The sequence below is a fragment of the Myotis brandtii genome, unplaced genomic scaffold (assembly GCF_000412655.1).
Source record: "Myotis brandtii unplaced genomic scaffold, ASM41265v1 scaffold10, whole genome shotgun sequence".
Classification (NCBI taxonomy): domain Eukaryota; kingdom Metazoa; phylum Chordata; class Mammalia; order Chiroptera; family Vespertilionidae; genus Myotis; species Myotis brandtii.
The window spans coordinates 1,945,177-1,966,065 of NW_005353325.1; the positions used below are offsets into that span (position 1 = coordinate 1,945,177).

Here is a 20,889-nt window from a genome sequence, read left to right on the forward strand (position 1 = left end):
CTTCTCGAGGCCTCTTGTCTGTAATCGTTACAATAGTCCTAGAAGTTAGACGGTTGCTGTTATGTTTCCCCTGTATAGTCAGACTTTCTCACCGAATCCACATCTTTGCTCCTCACACTGCACTGTATTTGTGGCAGGTGTGATATATTACAGGATTGCTGTCCGTTTGATGTGGATATTGTGGGAGCAGTACGAGGAGAGGCAATAGAACGTACATTCAGCTCTTATCGCTATTGCAGTACTAATTGTAGCTTTTAGAAAGTAAGGTGCCAAGAACGGTGACATCACATGTCTGACCTTGCCTTTGACGTCCTTACACGTGAGCCTTTCAGACATCACTGACTTATTTCTGTCTATTGAATTTTTCTTTTTTGTCATCAGTTGACCATATAGAAAGGAAACTCAACTTAGCTCAACACTTATCTGACAAAATTTAAAAAAAAGAGGCCTTCAAGTTGGCGGCTGCTAAGGTGGCTCACAGGACGGCCATCAGCATCGCCATTCCTGAGAGCCACGCACACCCATGACACAGAGTGGCCTTGGAAAGAAAATGTCTCGTGGGTTAAATTCATATTCTCAACTCTAAGAGGTCAAGCAAAATTGAGAGCCCATTTGGGGGCTGGGAGTAAGTAGGAAAAATTTTTCAATTTCTATGTTTTGTATGTTCAAATCATCTAGGGCCGTAGTCGGCAAACTGTGGCTCGCGAGCCACGTGCGGCTCTTTGGTCCCTTGAGTGTGGCTCTTCCAAAGCCGTAGGAGTACCCTAATTAAGTTAATAACAATGTACCTACCTATATAGTTTAAGTTTAAAAAATTGGGCTCTCAAAAGAAATTTCAATCGTACTGTTGATATTTGGCTCTGTTGACTAATGAGTTTGCCGACCACTGATCTAGGGAGCCAAACTACTTTAATCAATTTAAGTAGGCAAATAGCAAACCAGTTTTCTTTGGAGAAGGACTTCCTGGTTGTCTTACTAAGGTCGACAAGACCAAATCACAAGGCAGGACTGGAAGTTGGGCCCAGCCCTAGGCTGCAGGGCGGAATGCCTAACGGCTAGACAGGCGCAGGTGATTGGTCTGCAGAGTGCAAACCACCCGTGGAGGCGGGTCACAGGCATGACTGACAGGTCTCATCTGGCTTGGCAGCGCCAAAGCATTGGCACTGGCTCCCTGGAGAGAGACTCTCAGCTGGAGAAGCGTTTTGAGGCTGCCTCTGAGCTGGGCAGGTTTGAGTGCCATAGCTAACATCTATCATTTGCGTGGGGGAGTGACGCACATGCTGTGTGTACCATTTGTGTCTATACTTTTTTTAATTTATTTTTTTATGTAAGTCTTTTTAAAAATATATGTTTATTAGAGAGAGAGGAAGGGAGAGGAAGAGAGAGATAGAAACATCAATGATAGGCTGCCTCCTGCACACCCCCTACTGGGGATCGAGCCTCAACCCAGGCATGTACCCTGACCGGGAATCGAGCCCGCAAACCTCCTAGTTCCTGGGTCGAGGCTCAACCGCTGAGCCACACTGGCCGGGCTGTGCCTATACTTTTAGAAGTGAAATGGGGGGTTATTGCCAAAGGCTCAGAAGTAACTCGGAGTCTTTCCGTGACAAGCTGAAAGGCAAAGCGCTGCGCCCACTGGCTTACTTTTGCTGCCCATGTGGCCCCAGCCTGTGATGTAGCAGTACGTGTCCGGCTCCAAGGCCTGCTCCGCGCTGGGCAGGCAGACGGGCCGCACGTAGCTGGTCTCCTGGACCTCCGCGCTGAGCTCCACGATGCTGATGTCGTAGTCCACCACCGCGCGGCTGTAGCGCGGGTGCAGGATGATGGTCCTCACCCCGCGCGTCTGCACGAAGGCCGACGGGTGGTCGAGATTGTTGATGCCAAACACCACTGTCCACACGGCGGCGTTCTCTCTCCTGCAATAGTAATTCAGGAGCCATTGGCCTCTTAACCTCTCGAGGGAGAAAGCTCAGCTTCACACGCGTCTCAGGTGCATGGAGCAGGCAGGGGAATTTACACAGTGGCAGGCACCGTGTCGCTGCGCACAGTAACCAGTCACTGTGCTTTGCAAGTTGCCACAATCTAGTTTAGACATGAAAATGGCACATTTGTGCTTCATGCAGCTAGCCAAGGTCAGAGATTTTCTATATCTTTTCTGGAGAGCACAAACTTTCCCTTTTTTACCCTTTTTGCTTTTGCTTTAGTATCTCAAATATTTCTCCCCCCCCTTTTTTTTAGGAAAGAATGAATATATATATAATGAACACCTGTAATAGAAATCACCCTATTTTATCTTACTCCAGAAATAGCATAGCTAAGTGGCAATGTGGAGGTAGTTTAAAGGTCACCAAATTTGTTCTAGGAAATATCACGCAACAGCGTCATTGCTGTTCTATAAATATTACAAATGTCTTACTTTTAATAGTGGGCTCTGCCCTTGGTATTTCTAAAGAATTCTCTGTGACACATGCCGTGAAATGACTTTAGGGTGACCCACAAGGAAATGCGTGAAGGGGCTGGATGTGCGTCAATAAGTCAGACCACAAGGCCTGTCCATCTGGAGGGCCATCACTTCTCAGTTCTGCTAATTGCTGTCATGTTGAAATGCCCGGTGTGACCCGACCTTCTGATTGTTCAAGGGAGAACGAGGTTCTGGATGTCAGAATGATCTTTTCCAGACCACTCAGGTCATACCTACCCCACCCAAGCAAGAGACCACAGAACCCTGCTCAGTGCAGATGCAGAGTGCATGGATAGGTAGTTGCAAGGCTAGAAGAAACAAAGAAGTAACTATGAAGGTTGGAAAGAGAAGAGCGCCCAGTTTCAGCAAGCCCCAGGAGCTATGGGTTGGCCCATATTTTAGGCCAACTACTTGCTATGTTCTAGACCAGGGGTCCTCAAACTACGGCCCGCGGGCCACATGCAAATACAAATATTGTATTTGTTCCCATTTTGTTTTTTTACTTCAAAATAAGATATGTGCAGTGTGCATAGGAATTTGTTCATAGTTCTTTTTTTAAACTATAGTCAGATCCTCCAACGGTCTGAGGGACAGTGAACTGGCCCCCTGTTCAAAAAGTTTGAGGACCCCTGTTCTAGACCCAGACATTTCCACTGAAAAGGGAAGGAAGGCAGAGAATACCTCCACAGGGGGCAGGACCGTGGGGAGAGGGAGTCAGGTCAGTTACCAAGGGCTTTTGACAACCACACTGGATTGCTCTCCACTGATGCTAAACAACAGCACCCCAGGGGAAGTATGGAAAATTCCCGTTTTACTGGGCATTATTACTGAAAGGAATGGATCAACCCCGTACGTCAATAAAATGAAAAGAAACAAACTGTGAATTACTGGCATAGTTCATAAGCACCTAGAAGATAAAAAATAGTAACCCTGAGGACACAACATGGGTTCAGTATGAAAAGTCAAATCTCTCACTTTCTTTTCCGAGTATATAAAAGGACTGAGATTGGGATAGGTCTGCCCAGCATGTACGGCAGAAAGATCTAGGAACAAAGAAGCTGAAGGTCCTGGTGAGAGGGCTGAAGTGACCAGCCCAGGGCACTTCGTCAGCTGGAGAGAGAAAGGAGATGAGGAGACCACATTTCCTTGATGGGCTAAGATAATGGGGGAAGAAGTGCAGACAAGCAACAAAAGTCTTGTTAGAGAAGTCAAGACAAGGGTGACCTAGCAGGGGTATCGATTATGGTCACACTAGAGGCCCAGTGCACAAGATTCATGCACTGGCGGGGGGGGGTCCCCTCAGCCCGACCTGTGCCCTTTTGCAGTCTGGGACTCCTCAGGGGGTGTCCACCTGCTGGCTTAGGTCCGCTCCCAGCAGGAAGCTAAGCCGGCAGGTGGACATCCCCTGAGGGGTCCTTAGCACTGCTGTGGAGGCAGGAGAGGCTTCCGCCACCGCTGCTGTGCTCGCCAGCCGTGAGCCCTGCTCAGGGCTTCTGACTGAGCAGTGCTCCCCCTGTGGGAGTGCACTGACCACCATGGGGCAGCTCCTGCGTTGAGCATCTGCCCCCTGGTGGTCAGTGCTCATCATAGGGACCGGTCATTCTGCTGTTCAGTCAATTTGCATATTAGCTTTTTATTATATAGGAGGATAGTAGGATGATAGTTATTCATGTGGGTTTCCTGGAGAGAAATCAGATGCTTCCGACAATTACTAGTTGTTTGCCAGCCTAGGAAGGTCATCCTTCCATCTCTCAGACACAGAAGAAGGCAGGAAAATTGCTGTTCCGTTACCCCTGAAAGGCAAAGTCTTTCTCCCTTACAACTGTTGAATTCTTATTAGGGCATATGGAACTTGATCTGATCAGCTTAGCATCTCATGTTTTTAATTTTCATTGGGGATTTTTAAAGACCTCTCCATGGAAGAGCAAAACAAATTTGTGGCTTTTCCCCCACCAATATAATTAACAGAGACAGGCCTGAGGAGACCTACAGATGAGTCACACTGGGATTGGCAAAGCATGGGATCAGGATATGAAGTAAATCCCATTAACTGCAGCAATCGATGGCTCCAGCAGAGAGTAAGGCTTATAATTAGAAGTTCTCAAAAGCTTGCAGGGCCACTGGAGAGACTGTAAAATAGAATCAGAGTTATTAGCACACATTCAAACGAAGGCTTGTTTGAAGTTGGGCCATTTCTAGTTTCTTATGGACAAGCCAGGCCCCTCTTGACAGTTCTGTTGAGTTTAGTGTTCCATAAAATTTCACCAAGGCCTTTGATATCTTACCCATTTCCTTAATTATAAACACATATTTCTTCTCTATTGCAAGGCTTCTTCTTAACTGCACAGATCCGTCCCTGAAAGAGGAGACTTGGACGCCACATACGGAAACAACAAACATTGGATCTGAACCTGGGTGAACTAGCACGTGGAGAATGTGTTTCCCTTAAAGACCTGTTGGATTCGTTTAGGTAATCATCTTTTGATGAATGTACTCTTGCTAGTCTAATCTTCTAATTACCCTGGAGTTATAAATCAGACCTGGAAAAGACATCCGGAAACATCTGGCTTCTTCCGAAACAATTACATTGCCGTGTATTTCCTGACAGACTACACAGACTCCTCAATAATTTAGGGTCTTAGATGCTAAATGTTCTCCAGCGGAGGTACTGGTTTGATGTTTTATATTTCACTTTCCCAAAAAGAGTGATCAAATAACTGGATATACACATTTGCATTTCACAATCACTTATCACATTACATTCTAATTATTTGTTTAAGTGTCTGCAACCTCATTAGGTTAGCAATCCAAGGAAGGAAATGTGTACTCATCTTTGTAACCCCCACCTGGAACTGGATATACGTGCTAGGACTCTATTCCTTAGAAAGGCAAGCACCAGTGGGTGAGTAGCTTTGTATAAGGAGGTGTGTTGCAGTATTGTTAAAATGGTAGCAAATTGGAACTAACCGGAATGTCCATCAGCTGTGGAATAGTAATAAAAAAAAGCTATGGTAAATCTATATTATAGAATATCATTTTGCTTTGGGAAAGAATGAGTTAGAGCTACATCCATTGACCTGGAGGGATGCCGGCGATATATTGCTACACGAGAAAGTCACCTTACAAACACAAGTATAGAGTGGGATTCCAGATTGTAAAAGGAAGCAATGACACCTGGGGGGAAATGTATGTTTATAGCTGTGCCGGCACATTCACCAGGCTGTGATGGGGGGTACTGTGAGGAGGGTGAGGAAGTGAAGGTGAGTGTGAGAGGAGAGAAAGACAGTGCTAGCAAAATGCAAAGATACTCAGGCCATAGTGCTAAGGGAAAAGGGAGAATGCATGATTTCAGTAATAATTTTTATTTTAAGTTGACCTTTATCAATGTCTCACTTATTAATCCCAGGCACGATTCTCAGGGCTTTACAGAGGCTCACTTAATGGCTGCACCACCCCTGTGACTGCCATTTCCTTCATTTCACAGAGGAGGGAACTGGCCCAGAGAAGTTCATGAGTTGATCCATGGTCACACAGTAAGTGGCAAATTTGAGAAAAAACAATAATAGGCCAAAAAAATGAAATTACATTTTTTTTTTTGGAAATTAACCTGGGCAAATGAAAATAGTCAATTAGGTGATAGGACTGTGACTTAATTTGTTTTAAAAATTTGCTATTGCTTACTATGACTTTTAAATAAAGTAAAATTATTAAAAATAAAATTGGTGGTATGATGGTTATTTAAAAGAATGTCCTCCCCCTGGCCAGTGTGGTGGCTCAGGTGTTTGGCGCATCATCCGGTACAACTAAAAGGTGGCAGGTTCAATTCCTGGTCAGGGCACATACCCAGGTTTCAGGTTCGACCACTGGTCAGGCAGTACAGGAGGCAACCAATCAATCTCTCTCTCTCCTCACTCTCTCTTAAAAGAAAAAATGTCCTCGAATCCTTTGACACTCCTCCCTCGGAGAAGAGAGTTTTGTGTTTCTTCCTTTGGATCTGGGTAGGGCTCAGAGGGCTCTGACCAGCCCCACAGCAGAAGCAGTGCTGCATGTCTTGGAGGCTGGGTCACAAAAGGCATCGTATCCTCCTGGATCCCTCCTTGGGAAGCTCACTGTGCCCAGATGTCAGTCACCATGCTGAGTGCCACGTGGGGAGGAACGAAGGCCTGGCCCACTGGCAGCGCTGCCTGGAGAGCGCAGCTCCCCCTCCCCCACCAACCCACCCAAAAACCGCCTCAGACTTCCAGCTGGTGCTGACATTGCTGCCCAGCAGAGACAAAGCGCACCAGCTATGTCCTTCCCGGTGTCTGATCCCTGGATCTTCTGGGAGCATAATGCATGTTTGGGGGTTTTCTTTGTTGTTGCTCGGTTTGGTTTTCTTGCTCCTGACATAACAGACAGGTGGATCACATGAGGACCTTCCGCAGTATTGTTTGTCAGTTGGGGGTAGTTATTCCCTTGGTCTTCCTTTTCTGCTCCTTTAGGCACATTGTCCTGGTTAATTTATGTGCCAATGTGGCTGGGCCATGGTGCCAAAATATTTGGTCAAAGATTCTGGATTTTTCGGTGAAGGTGTATTTGGCTGAGATTAACATTGAAATCAGTGGGCTTTGAGTAAAGCAGACTACTGTCCATAATGTAGGTAGGCCTCGGCCGATAAACGGAAGGCCTAATAAACAAGTCAATCTCCCCTGAGCAAGAAGGAATCCACCTAGCCAACGGCCATTGGACGTGAACTACAATCCTACCCTATCTACCGGCCAACCCCGTTAGATTTTGGACTCGCCAAGCCTCCGCAATCATGTGAGCCAACTTCTTAAAGTAAACCTCTCGCTCTCATTGGTCTCTTTCTCTGGAGAACCCCGACTAATACACAGAGTGTACCTTTAACTCTGCTTCCCAAAGTCCTCACCAGTTCCTCCAGCACCCTCCCCTCACTGTAGTATCCCCTTGAGTAAGTCCCCCCTTTCACTCCACATGTATCTGATGTATTCAAAAGGGCTAGAAAAGACACCAATGCTGGCCAGGGAGTCAATCCGCTAAACTTCCTATCCCTCCCTCTTTAGGACATAAATCATAAGCAAGATCTATCCTTCACACTTACACAGGCTGACAACACCGAGGGCAGAAAAACCCAAGCAGACAGAGGCCCAGGAAGAAGATCATCGGTGGCTTTTGAGCTGAAGGGGCTTCACTAAGAACCCAGGTGACAAAATGACCAGATCCAGGCAAAGCAAAGGAGAAAAGGTGCAGCTCACCCCTCGAAGCAGTGGGCGACGGTCAGGACCCACTTCTTGGCAATGAGGACGCAGCCACAGATGTGCCCACTGGGCTCACTCTGCAGGGAGCACTGCCAGGGCCACCTTCCAGGGCGACTCGTCCGGCCCCCGAGGATCCTCTTGTTCATTCGGGCAGCAGGGCGGCGCCCACAGTCTACCAAGGAGCAGGAGAGGCAGAGGCGTGTGTGACTCACCCCCTAACCCAGCTAGACGCTGTCACATGCAAGGGATCGTTTTTCCCCTGAGCCAACCCAGCTAAATAAAGTTTATGCCCCACTGGGACATCATTCATTCTCTCACCTTGTTTAGCGCACAGAAGAGAAATCTTACTTCTGCTGTGGCAAGACTGCCTGGATTTGGAAACATAAAATGGTATAATATTAAGTTACATTCATTGTTCACTTCAAACACTACCCGTGAAAAGCAAGCCATAGGTTCCACCCTTGCCTGAGGTCAATTCTCACGGCGGGGCTGTTGTCAGAATCACCTCGAGGATGGGGTGTACAAAGGATGTGTACTTTTTCTAGTTTATTTAATATCATCGTAATCAAATTTCACATTTGTCAGAAGGGGAGCTATTGTTAGCAAAGTTTCCCACCTCATCTTGGTTGATAAAACCACCCAAAATATGAACTCAAACCATGATTTTCCAAGTAGGGAGGAGAAAGTGGGGGGAGGATTGGGCTGCTTCTTAGAATCTACAGTGAGGGGGACCATGTCAGATTTTTATGCTCATGGAGAGGCATGTATGTCAAAAAAATTTGAGAACTAGTTTGAAATAAATAAAATGTTAGAGAATGGATAAAAATTGAATATTTAAATTGTCAAATAATCTTGCCAAGACTATTAGATTATGGATCTATGACTGGCTGACAGGTAAAAGGGGGTTAACTTTATTCCACGTAGCTCTAGATGGCAGAGTCAGGACTAATGGTAGAATTCATAGGAAGTGTGGGCTCAGGAGAAGAACTTTCTAAAAATTGGAGTTAATCTTTGAAGGCAAGAACATGGGCCATGTTTCAGCACCTATCAATGTGGCTGCACCAGAAAATTCAGTGTAGGGTACATCAAGTTTTAATCACAAAGCTCCTTCCAACCATGAAGCATTTATTTACAGTGTAAATTAAAAAGACAAAAAAAAATTTGGGGGGACTGTTAGATATATCATGATGTGCTTAGAATCCTAGACCTCTCAGAAAAAAAAGTATAGACATATACATACATAAGTATATATCCATCCCTACATACGTCATTTCTACATTTCTTTTTGAAGATTTACTGTATTTTCATTTCTTGCTAAATTTGCATGGGGATCTGTGTAATTATTTGTATACAACAAATTACATAATACATAAAAAGTACATTGCTTTTTGACTTCCCACAACCTGAAGTTGTATCTCCTCCTCCCTCCCTCTCCTCTCTCTCTCTCTCTCTCGTTATCCTTAATTTCTTTGTAGCACTTCCCAATATCTGAAATTCACATTGTTCACTAGCTTATAGCCCATCTGCCCACCTATATAATGTATGTTCCTTGAGACCAGGGTCCTTGTCCCCCTAATTCTCTTCTATATCCCCTCAAAGCTTAGCACTGAACTTGGCATGGAAGAGACGCTCAATAATTAATTGCTATTTGTTAGATCCAAAATCATAGCTTATACGAATAGGAAAAGACACCAAAGACTATCCATCTCAACTATTTATACTATAGGAAACTGTGGTTATATATATAAGATCCCACATCTAATTAGTAAGCCAGGACTCAAGCCAGTTCTACCAACTCCCAATTCAGAATGAGATATTTTATTTATTGATTTGACCTGAGAGGGCTTCTCCAGCATTCCCAGTTTGGGGAAACATATCACACTGTTGAAAGATTCAGGTCATTGTTCTGGAGGAAGTACTTCAGTTGACAAATATTCAGAAATGTGGCTACAGAGTTTGGTCTATGGGGAAAATGTCAAGACATTCTAAAGAAAATGGCCCACCTTTGGTTTTCTTCTTTGAAATTCTTAAGCAGTGTCTTCCCTCGGACTTATTCAAAGCTGTGGGGTCAGAACCTGGTTTGAATTGAGAGGCTATCCGTTCCCATCTGCGGGCAGTGAGTTTTGAGTTTTGAGCAAGTTATTTGCATATTCTATAGCTATGTCCCTATCTATATATATAAAAGCCTAAGTGGCCATTCGACCATTTGGTAGCTAGGATGCACACTGACCACCAGGGGTCAGACGCTCAATGCACAGGCATGGAAACATGGAACAAACTGATGAATCTCAGAGGGAACGGGGGAGCGGAGAGGGTGGGAGGAGATTAACCAAAGATTTTATATGCATACTAGAGGCCTGGTGCATGGATTCTTGCACCCGTGGGGTCCCTCAGCCTGGCCTGTGAGGATCAGGCTGAAACCGGAAGTCTGACATCCCCCAAGGGGTCCCAGATTGCAAGAGGGCGCAGGCCAGGCTGAGGGACTTCACCGATGCACAGATCTGTGCACCGGGCTTCTAGTAATGTAATATGCATCAACTTCCTTGACTTATCTTTCTCCTACAGACTAGACAAGGGAGGTGGCTCTGTTTAAGATGCCATTATTCTTAGGGGCAATTTTCCACAGGTGCACTTTCAAGGCTACTTGATTCTAATTCCATCCCATGTCCATTTTTTTCTCAGACCTTCCAAGCTTTATTAGTTTTCATTACTTCAATTCCCTGTGTTAACTAGTTACATGTAGCATTGGTAGCAAGTGCAAACATGGAATTCATTTCGAGTAGGAAGTGAAAAATAAACTCCAACGTTATATTGCAAGTTCCTTCTCCTTCACCACAATAGTTTCTGTAATCATCATTAAAGGAAAACATCACTAGCCAAGAGAGAGAGAAAAATCTATATCTAGAAAGAAAAAATAAAGCCAAGCGATGTTGAAGTTAAAGCCAGCAGCCATTCTGTGGAAACTCACTATTGATGTGACAAATGTGCATCATCTCAAGTGAGAAAGAGAGGAAGGGCCCAGATGATAGACTCTCACTCTATAATGCACACGACTCAGCTCTTGGGAGGGTGTCTTACCCTTTCACCAGCAGTTCATGCAAAGTGCTCCCATTGAGGCTCTCCCAGTCGGAGTGTAATGTCAGCCACTGCTGGTCTTGCTCCTGTTCCTGCATGAATTCGGTCACAGACGGTTCTCTGAATGAAGGGTAAAGACCAGTTAAACAGTCCAACCACAGTGAGCTTTGGCCAGACCAGTGATGGCGAACCTTTTGAGCTCGGCGTGTCAGCATTTTGAAAAACCCTAACTTAACTCTGGTGCCATGTTGCATAAAGAAATTTTTTTGATATTTGCAACCAGAGTAAAACAAAGACTTATATTTTTGATATTTATTTCATATATTTAAATGCCATTTAACAAAGAAAAATCAACCAAAAAAATGAGTTCGCGTGTCACCTCTGACATGCGTGTCATAGGTTCGCCATCATTGGGCCAGACAGTATCATTATTTGGCACTTACTCTCTTTCCCCCAAAAAAGCATTAAATTATAAATCAATATTTCAAGAGGGGGATTTGTATTTGAAATTTGGCGTGAAATGTGATCAGCAAGAGGGGAAGTTACTATAAGTTTACTAAAGCAAAAAAAAAAAAAAATTCCAAATTATTACAGCTGTTTTAGTCATTCCGTCTGCTGACATGTATTTGAACTTGGTGAGGTGTTAGAATTCTAACGTATATGTTGTAAAAATTCCAGTATCTAAAATACAAGAGCAACTTTAAACAGGGGTCAAAAGTAAAATAAAATTTATCTGGCTGGGTGCTTTTTTTTCTTCTCTTTTCTTGCCCAATGTTATCGTGCAATGTAGCAATACCTTTAAATAAAAATAAGTAATAACTAAAGAGAATAAATGGCCATTCAGTGTCTACTTAGATGGTATAAGATTGTATGTAGAATTATTTTAACATACTGCAAAATCCTTATGCACTAAAAATTGGGAAGGACCCTGAAAAACAGAGACAAGGTTAGACAACATTATTTTGTTCCTGACCCACATTCTCACTCAACTTCCGCCAACATTGTCCTGTGATTGTCTCATTCAATCATTCACATAAATATGGTTACACTGCATCCAAGATTTAAAACCTTAGGTTTCAAAGTATTTAGGTTTTAGTGTAAAAATATTCTATTCTTCATAAATCAGTTGGTTTATTTAGGCAAACCATATTTGAAGAAAACCTTTGGGGATTTTATCACCTGATACAAAAAAGGGTAGAAGAGGTAGAGGAGTTAGTTTTAGACAGAAGGAAGGGGGTGCTTCCTTTGAATCTGGGAGGCAGTGGGAAAAAGGAAGCAGGTCCTTTGTTGGCCTTGGAGAAGGAGAGAGAATTCATCAGAAGAACTGAAATCAGACAGCCTCCACTTATCAAGTAGCAGGGGTGTGTGATGAGGAGGAAAGTGATATGTTTATGGAATTGTTCCCTGGTGGGATTTTTTGGAGAAACACATCAGAGATAACTTAGAAGAATAACAAGCAGCGTTAAGGGTTCAGAGGAACCTGGAAATCTTGAAGCTGTGGTAGCATCAAGTCTGCATGCGTAGTGACTTTCATTTTTGATAATGGAATGCTGTGTGGGGTTTTTTGCAAAAAAAAAGGGTGGGGGGCAAGGCACAGGAAAAGGAAAAAAGTTAGATTCAGTGGCAGTGAAAGAAAAATGATAATTTCATCCAATTATTAATTATTTTAAAATTGCTATAAATAGGGGTGGGAGGATGGGCAGGAAGTGATTAACCAAAGAACTTGCATACATATATGCATACCCCACGGACACAGGCAATAATGCAGTGAAGGCTGGGGAGGGGGCGGGAGCATGGTGCAGGGGATCAGGGAAGAGGGCGGGGGGAGACATCTGTAATGCTTTAAAGATAAAATTTTTTAAAAAGAAAAAGAATAAAAACTTTTAAAAAGGGGAAAACCCTTTAAAGAGAACATTTGATGATAGAATAAAAGCCAAAGATTAAAAATAAAACAGCCCTTAATAATGAATGGATTCTAATCATTTGATTTGAAAACAAATGGCACAAACCCAGACCACACTTTAAAAAAGAGTTGCACAAGGTTTAAATTTATTTAGAAACTTGGGAGAACCATTAGATTATTGAAGACTTCACAAAACCTACTGCACAATGAGGATTTTTCTTTTCCTCGACCAAACTGGGAGTCTGGCTTCCCACCAATCCCAGAATGCTGATGGGATGGTAAGTATGAAAGTCAGCGGCCACACAGAACACTCCTGGTGTTTCTCCTGATCCCTGCATCCTGAGAACAACCATGGCCGCCTACATCCAGGCATTTTGCTGGCAAAAAGCCGAAGGAAGGTCAGCTCAGCCTTGTTTGATCAAGTCATTGTGTGGGCAGGTATTCACAGGCCGCCAGGGACTTAAACAGGGACAGTTCAGCAGAGGATTTACACTGGAGCTGGAGAGAAACCTCTCCACAAAGGGCCCTTCAGTCTTTCAACTCAGAAGGTCCCTCCAGTTAAGCAAGGGCTCCCTCCACTGAGCACTGCATACAGGATAATTTTACATTTCACTCCTCAGCCTCCAGCAAGAAAGGCAATTTAGCCTGAATCTCTTAGTTACATCAAGTGGAAAATCGAAGACATTCATCATTAAGAAGAGGGGAGAATCATTATAAAAATTAGTTTTCCATGAAATCCTAAACACTAGCCTGCTTCTCGTGGACAAAAATAAATCTTTCAGCTCTAAAAACGTCATCCTATTGCCCATTAAAAATATATCCATGAGTCCAGATGGTTCATTTCTTCTATCACACAGAATCTGAGCATCTGTGTGATTTTAATTTTTCTTGCGTTTTTTCAAAATAATTTAAAAATCATAAAAGTAATACTTATGCATGGAAAAAATACACAATGAAAATACGTACATCTTCCCATCCCAGATGTATAGAAACAACCACTGGAAATAGTGTTTGCGTATCCTTGCCAAGCCTTTTCTATAATTCCTGTATATATATACTCCTGTATTTCCAGTCTATACACATTGTTCTGTGCGCTGTTGATGACGCTTTCATTTAATGATTCACCTTGGAAGTCTTTCCATATAATAACATTTGTTAACTATTTTCTCTATGCCACGTATTAAAAGACTAACTCATTTATCTTATTTAATCCTCTCAACAACTTTGTGAAGTTTGCTGTATTATTATTCCCCATTTTGGAGATGGAAAAATTGAGGCAAAGAGAGAATAAGTAACTTGCCCCAAGGCCACACAGCAAATAAATGGTGGAGCTGGTATGTGAATGCCTGAGGTCTGATGTCAGGTTACCATTCACTCCTAACACTCTGAGCACTATGTGGCCCAACTTCATTAACAGCACAAGCCATGTTCTTTTTTTTTTAATCACTGCATAGTGTTCCCTTATATGGCTGTGCATACATTACTTAGCCAGTCCATGACTGATGTACATGTAAGTTGTCTCCAATTTTTGGCTATACTAGCAAAAAAGCAGCAGTAAACACCCTTAACCATTCAACTTTGCCTATATGCACTAGTGATTTTAGAATAAATTTCTAAAACTAAAGTTATTGAATCAAAATTTAAATTTTCAATTAACAATATGAATTTTCTCCTCAAAGAGTAATGCTAATTTACATACTCATCAAGAATATATGTGTCTGTACTTTTTATTTTTACTACATGTATAAAATATAAATCATGCTATTAAAAGGTATCTGGAACCCTAGCCAGTTTGGTTCAGTGGATAGAATGTCTGCCTAGGGACTGAAGGATCCCGGGTTCAATTCCGGTCAAGGACACTGCCCTGGTTGCAGGCTCAATCTCCAGAAGGGAACGTGCAGGAGGCAGTCGATAAATGATTCTCTCTTATCATTGTTGTTTCTCTCCCTCTCTCTTCCTCTCTGAAATCAACAAAAAATATATATATATATATTTAAAAAGGTATCTGGAACTTAAATATTGCTCAAATTTTGTTTGGCATTTCATAATTCATTTGACAACATCTTTTTTCTATATTACATCAAGAGACAAATTAAAGAAATCCTGTTGGAGGCAGAGCTGCCTCGAACAGACTGTCGAACTACAGCGGGAAGGCCGGGGAGGGTTGGGGGACAGGAGGGGGGTGGTAAGAGATCAACCGAAGGACTTGTATGCATGCATATAAGCATAACCTATGGACACAAGACACTGGGGGTTAGGGAAAGCCAGGGGAAGGTCAAGGGGAGAAAAAAAAAATATTAAATCAATAGTAAAAAAAAAAAAAAAAGAAATCCTGTTGGGTAGAGAGCAAAAAAATATTTTGCCAGTGATTAAGCATAAAAGTCACTATATCCTAAGAGCAGGGAATGCTGGGCAGGGAATGTTGTCAGACCCAAGTGCTTCTACAGTCACCATGAACTCCTATACAGAGAAGGAAATTTAAGCCATGATCTAATGATTGAGGGGTGGGGAACATCCGGTCCTCGGGCTGTATAAGGCTCAAGAAATCCTTTGGTCTGACTCTGCCAAAGCATTAAGAGTGAATTAATTAAATGTTTGACCAAATATAGCAGGCAAATTTTTAAGCTGCTAATTTTGTATGGCCCATGAATAATGTTATAAGTATCCAAATGGCTCCTGGCATTTGGCCCCTGAATTCCCTCATTTGACAGCCTGAGAAAACTGGGACATACATCAAGACCCATACCAAACATTTGTGGGGCCTAGAGCAAGAGTGTAAGTGGAGGCCCACATACCCTATGCCTTCATAGGGTTAGAAGTCAAGTTAGATGTTAGAAGTCAAGTTAACAAGCTATTAAAGAAAATTCTATCTTTCCTCTTGACAATCAGATTTCTTTATGTTTAAATATAGAGGTATTGGACTCCTTGGAACAGTCGTTTTCAAACCTTGGCATTCATTCATCAGAATTACCTGGAAAACCTGTTAAAATGGAGATGTTGCCCCTTCCCCAGATTTCCTGATTCAGCAAGTCTGAGATGGGCCCAAAAGGTTGCCTTTCTAATAGGACTCCAGGTGCTGTGGCTGGTGGTGGTCAGAACCATAATTTGAAAACATTGCTGAACAAGAACCAGGCTCTCGATGGGCATAACTCCTTGGCTGACAGACTTCTTGCACTCTGGGGTGAAGCTTGGCTGGAGGCGGAAAGCCAGGCTGGACCCTCTAAATTGGGATTTTGTGCCCTTGGCCCTGCGACATTTTATACCAGACTAGAGGCCTGATACATGAAATTCATGCAAGGGCCTTGGCCCTGGCCCCCACCCGCTGCCCCCATGGCCGGGGTCTCTGCTGCCTCTGCCGAGGTTCCCACCTGCTGCAGCTTTGTCCAGAAGGAAGGACGTCCAGAAGGATGTCCGATCTAATTAGCATACTATGCTTTTATTATTATAGATAATTATTTGCTATGTGGGGCTGTCCTGTGCACTGTAGGATGTTTAGCACTATCCCTGGCTTCTGACCACTAGATGCCAGGAGGACCCCATCACTCCTGGATTGACACAAAAATGTCTACAGACTTCTCCAAACGTTCTCTTAGGGCAGGGCCACCCCTGGTTGAGAACCACTCCCCAAATCATGGGGTCCAGGGAAAGGCCTCTCTGTTCTGGGTCTGAATGTAGTACTGCGCAGAGAAACAAAAACTATTTCACTCAAATTTGCTTCTTGAATTATGTGCTCATAAGACATTAAAAATGTATAAATAGAACTTATCCAGAATTCTGAAACATCCTGACACTTCAAAAGGAATTATATATTTCAAGGCTTAGGTGATTAGAGTAGATCTGATTCGACCTCTAGACAATTGGCCTATACTTGTTCCACTCCCAACAAGTCGCTTTGCATTAGCAATAAGGCATCATATGCTTGTGTCATAATTATGTTGGGAGTGCTTACTTAAAAACAGAAAGCCAGCACACATCCCCGAAAAACAAGCCTTCTTTACTTCTGACAGCGAGAGAGAAATTACAAACGTGTGAAAAAATAATTTCTGATACTGAGAAGTGTTTTGAAGGAGACAAAAGAAGCAAATAGAGAGTGACTTGGCATGGGTGAAAGCTGCTTCAACAAGGTAGTTGATATATGAGCTGAGATAAGAATGCTTAGATAGAGGTAATTGTGAAGGTCTAGAGATCAACATTACAAGCAAAAAGAACAGTAAAGGAAAGCCCCTGAGATGGGAAGGAGTTTGCAGTGTTGGAACATCAGTAATATTAACAAAAAGTTGCTGCCACCAAGTCAATCAACCAGAGTCCCCAAGCTGAGGTGCAGTGAAGGAAGAGACTTTATTGAAGTGAATGGGCTCAAGTAAAGACTCAAGCAAAGCAGCTGAAGTGTAGCAGCCCAAGCATTAGAGCCCCAGGGTTGCAACTCAATTGCCACAGCTCCAGTGAAACAGCTCCATGTCACAGCTCAAGCCAGGAGGAAAAGCAGCAGAAAGTGAACTCCCCAAAGAAAAGGAGAGATTGGCTTATATAGAGAGAAGTTCCCGCCCCTAGCCCCTGATTGGTCCATTTTCATGCAAATGAGGACTCCAATTAACAATTTGATTGGTCCAAAATCATTGTCCTGATTGGTTGCAATGGAGCCATTCTGATTGATCAGTAAAGATGCAAAAGATGCAAATATAATTGTGCAGCTCCAATTAGACAGAAAGTCTCAATTCTATTGGTCAAAATATAATTCCAGGAACTCCTTTATAAGGGTCTGCTTAGACAGCGGGAGCACAATGCAGAAAGCTTGGCTGCCCAGTCTGTGCCTTTTGACTGAAATACTGCAAGCATGAGAGGCCACATACACAATGGCTGCTAGACTCTGATTATAAATTTGGGCCTTATTAACCACAAGGAGTCCTTCTTTAGCAGGTACATTCTTTCTCAGCGTCAACAGTAATAAGGTCAATGTGTCATAAAGTTTAATGGACTAGTGGAAAGTGCTAGGATATTGGGTAAGGGAGAGAGGCAGGGTACAGATTATGCAGTCTTACATGCCAGAGTGAGAAACTGGATTTTGAGTTCAAACTGTATGAATAATAAGGCCAGCAGGCTTGCCATATAGTTATCATTGCTTACTATCAGTCCTGCCTAGGAGGTAGAAGAAAGCCAAATTGCCGTAGTTTGCAAAGACAACATGAACAACATAGTAGGTCAGAAGTTAAGTCATCACCAGGAGTCTCCTGTTAGAGTTCCAAAATGAAGTCACCACCACATAAGGAATTCTAACAGAAGTCACACCGACCTCTTTGGTCAATTCCTGATGGATCACTCAAGTTATAAATCATGTTCTTATTTTCCCAGGACCCATTCATATCTATGTCTAATGGCTATATTCATTATGACTGGGGGATCTGATGCACCCAGAGGCTTTATGGAGATTAATTCTTCCTATTCTAAAATCTTCTTGCTTACAATTACCCTGATATTTTTGGCTAAAAGCTGGGTCTTGACAGTACCTATTTCTAAAGAACCCATGGAAACCATCTTTAATTTTATAAATCAGGACATGAATCCATTTTTTTAAACCACAAAATGAAATGTAAGTTTTTAAAAATCTAATTAATTCAGGACCTCAAGTAGTTCCATTTCAGTTAATAATGGTGAATTTGTCTACACCACTGAGAAGTTTCCATTTAATTTCATAAATTATTCATTAACTCAACTGACAGTTTGAGATTTCATTTGCTAACAAATATCCAAATTCTTGCCAGAACTTGCTGTTAGTGATCTTATGGAAATGCTCTCAGGACAACTGGTAGATTTACCTTGCTTTGTTTATTAAAACCTCATATCCAATGGTCTCATGGAAGAACTTTAAATCATTTTCTCTTTCTTTAGGATGTAACACTTTTTCAAGAAAAGTATTCTTCTTTCTCACCCCAGAATAGCACATTCCAAAAAACACTACACCCACACATTGGACTCTATGATTTTCTTCTCACCCAGGCAGTCATTTAACCAGCAGCTTCTTGCTAATGGGTAGGAAATGAATACTCTGTGCCAGGGCTACACATCTGCCAGAAAACTACAAAGCTTCTGTGTGAAAAAAGAAAGTAACACTTGGTGAGTTTGCTTCAGCTGAGTTCTACTTACGAGATGCCAGGCATCTACTTATTACTCTAAGTGACATTTCAAAAAGTAAAAAACACTTGGATTATGGTGCTGCAGGATAAATTTCTCCTACCCCCACCTCCTCATTGCTATCCATTGAAAAATCATACAATGGTAAGGTCACAAGATGGTGTGAGGACTTACCACAAAATTCCCAATAAAGCAATATTAAAAGGGACTTATGTTTGAACAGCTGGTTGGCTTCATCAATGAAGAATGTTTATTGATAACTGGGTGCTTTGCGGACCTACTCTTAGTACCCGAGATGTCCTTTGCCTATGCTCAGACTTGAATCCTTGTTCACAGATGGCCACCAACTTAGAAAAGCATCAGAGAGCTCTCTGGACTCTTTAAGGCACTAATCACATTCAGGAGGCTCCATCCTCTTGACCTTATCACCTCCTAAAGCCCCACATCCAAATAGCATTCTGTGAGGAATTAGAAATCAACATATGAATTATGGGGAGGTGGGACATTCATACTGTGGCAGGTGGGGTTTATAGGAATTCAGCCACAGAATAGTGAGTGCTTCCATGGAAATAGGAAATAAAAGATTTCCTACTTCCCCCACCAGCCTCTCACTACATTTCTTTGCTCCCCTTTTGCAGCAAAATCCCTAAAAATGTCCCATAGTTACTTTTTATTTCTCTCCTCCCACTATCTCTTAGGCTTTAGCCCCCTCACTCCACTGAAACTGGTCATGCCCATGACATCCACAGAGCTGAAACCAGCAGTTGGTTTTCAGTCGTCAGTTTACTTGACTTCTCAGCAGCATTTGGTACAACCGACCATTGCCTTCTCCTTGATACAGTTTCTCCACTTGGTTTCCAGGATGTCCATACTTTAACACCTCTGATTGTTCTTTCTCAACTCCTTTGGCTTGCTGCTTCTCTTCTCTCATCCTCTTAATGTTAGGCCTCAGCCCTACATCAGCTTCTCTATTCTATACTCACTCTCTTGGTTATATCACCCAGTCCCATAAATCTATATATCATCTGTCTTCCAGGGACTCCCAAATATATATCTCCAGCCAAGACCTCTTTAATAAACTCCAGACTTGAGCCTTATAAACACCTCTATTTGAATGTCTACTAGACATCCCAAACTTAGCATGTCCAAAACAGAACTGATCTTTCTCCCTAAACTTGCTCCATCCACAATCTTCCCCATCCAGTTTATTTTTATCCCATCGTTCCAGTTACTCCAGCCAAAAACCTTTAAGTCATTCTCAGCTCTTTTCTTTGTTAACTACTCTCAACCCCTAACCAACATCTATCTGTCAGGAAGTCCTGTTGACTCTACTTTTCAAATATATTCAGAATCGAACCATTTATCACCATGTGCTCTGCTAATATACTGATCTGAATCACCAAAATCTCTCACTCAGATTACTTCAGTGGCCTCTTAACTAATCTTCCTGTTCCTTTCCTTGCCCTTCTGGCCTATGCTCAATACAACCAGAGTGATCCCTTTTAGTCAGAGGCAAAGCTATAGAGAAATGGGAACCCTCATGCATTGTTGGTGGGAGTAGAAAATGATACAGCTCTTCATAAAACAGTTTGGTAGTTATTTAAAAAAATTAAACATCAAGTTACCATCTGACCCAGCAATTCTAGTCCTAAGTACATACCCTTGAGAATTGAAAACATAGGTTCACATATAAATATGTATTTGAATATTCATAGCAGCATCATTGATAAGAGCCAAAAAAGTAGAAACAACCCAAATGTTCATCAATTGATGAATGGATAATAAAAATGGGGATATATACAAACAATGGAATGTTATTTAGCCATAAACAGGAATAAAGTACTGACACATGCTACAACATGGATGAACCCTGAAAAACATTATGCTAAGTGAAAGAAGCCAGACAAGATATGCACATAATGCATGATCCTATTTGTGTAGTGTGCAAAAGAGGAAAATTCATAGAGACAGAAAGTAAATTTGTGATTATCAAGGGTTGGGGGAAGGAGGAGCAGGGCATGACTGCTGATGGGCACAGGATTTTTTTTCCAGCTGATGAAAAT

General features: G+C 42.5%; 1 protein-coding gene across 3 annotated transcripts in view; it reads right to left on the reverse strand.

Moving 5' to 3' along the window:
- CORIN (corin, serine peptidase) overlaps window positions 1-20,889 on the reverse strand; it is a 226,590-nt gene that overhangs the window by 6,770 nt on the left and 198,931 nt on the right. For all 3 annotated transcript variants that reach the window (XM_005853139.2, XM_014534321.1, XM_014534317.1), the window contains 4 exons: window positions 10,798-10,914; window positions 8,038-8,087; window positions 7,717-7,891; window positions 1,645-1,916 (listed from right to left, as the gene is read on the reverse strand). In XM_005853139.2, the coding sequence (XP_005853201.1) occupies window positions 1,645-1,916; window positions 7,717-7,891; window positions 8,038-8,087; window positions 10,798-10,914 (614 nt within the window). The remainder of the gene's footprint in view (window positions 1-1,644; window positions 1,917-7,716; window positions 7,892-8,037; window positions 8,088-10,797; window positions 10,915-20,889) is intronic.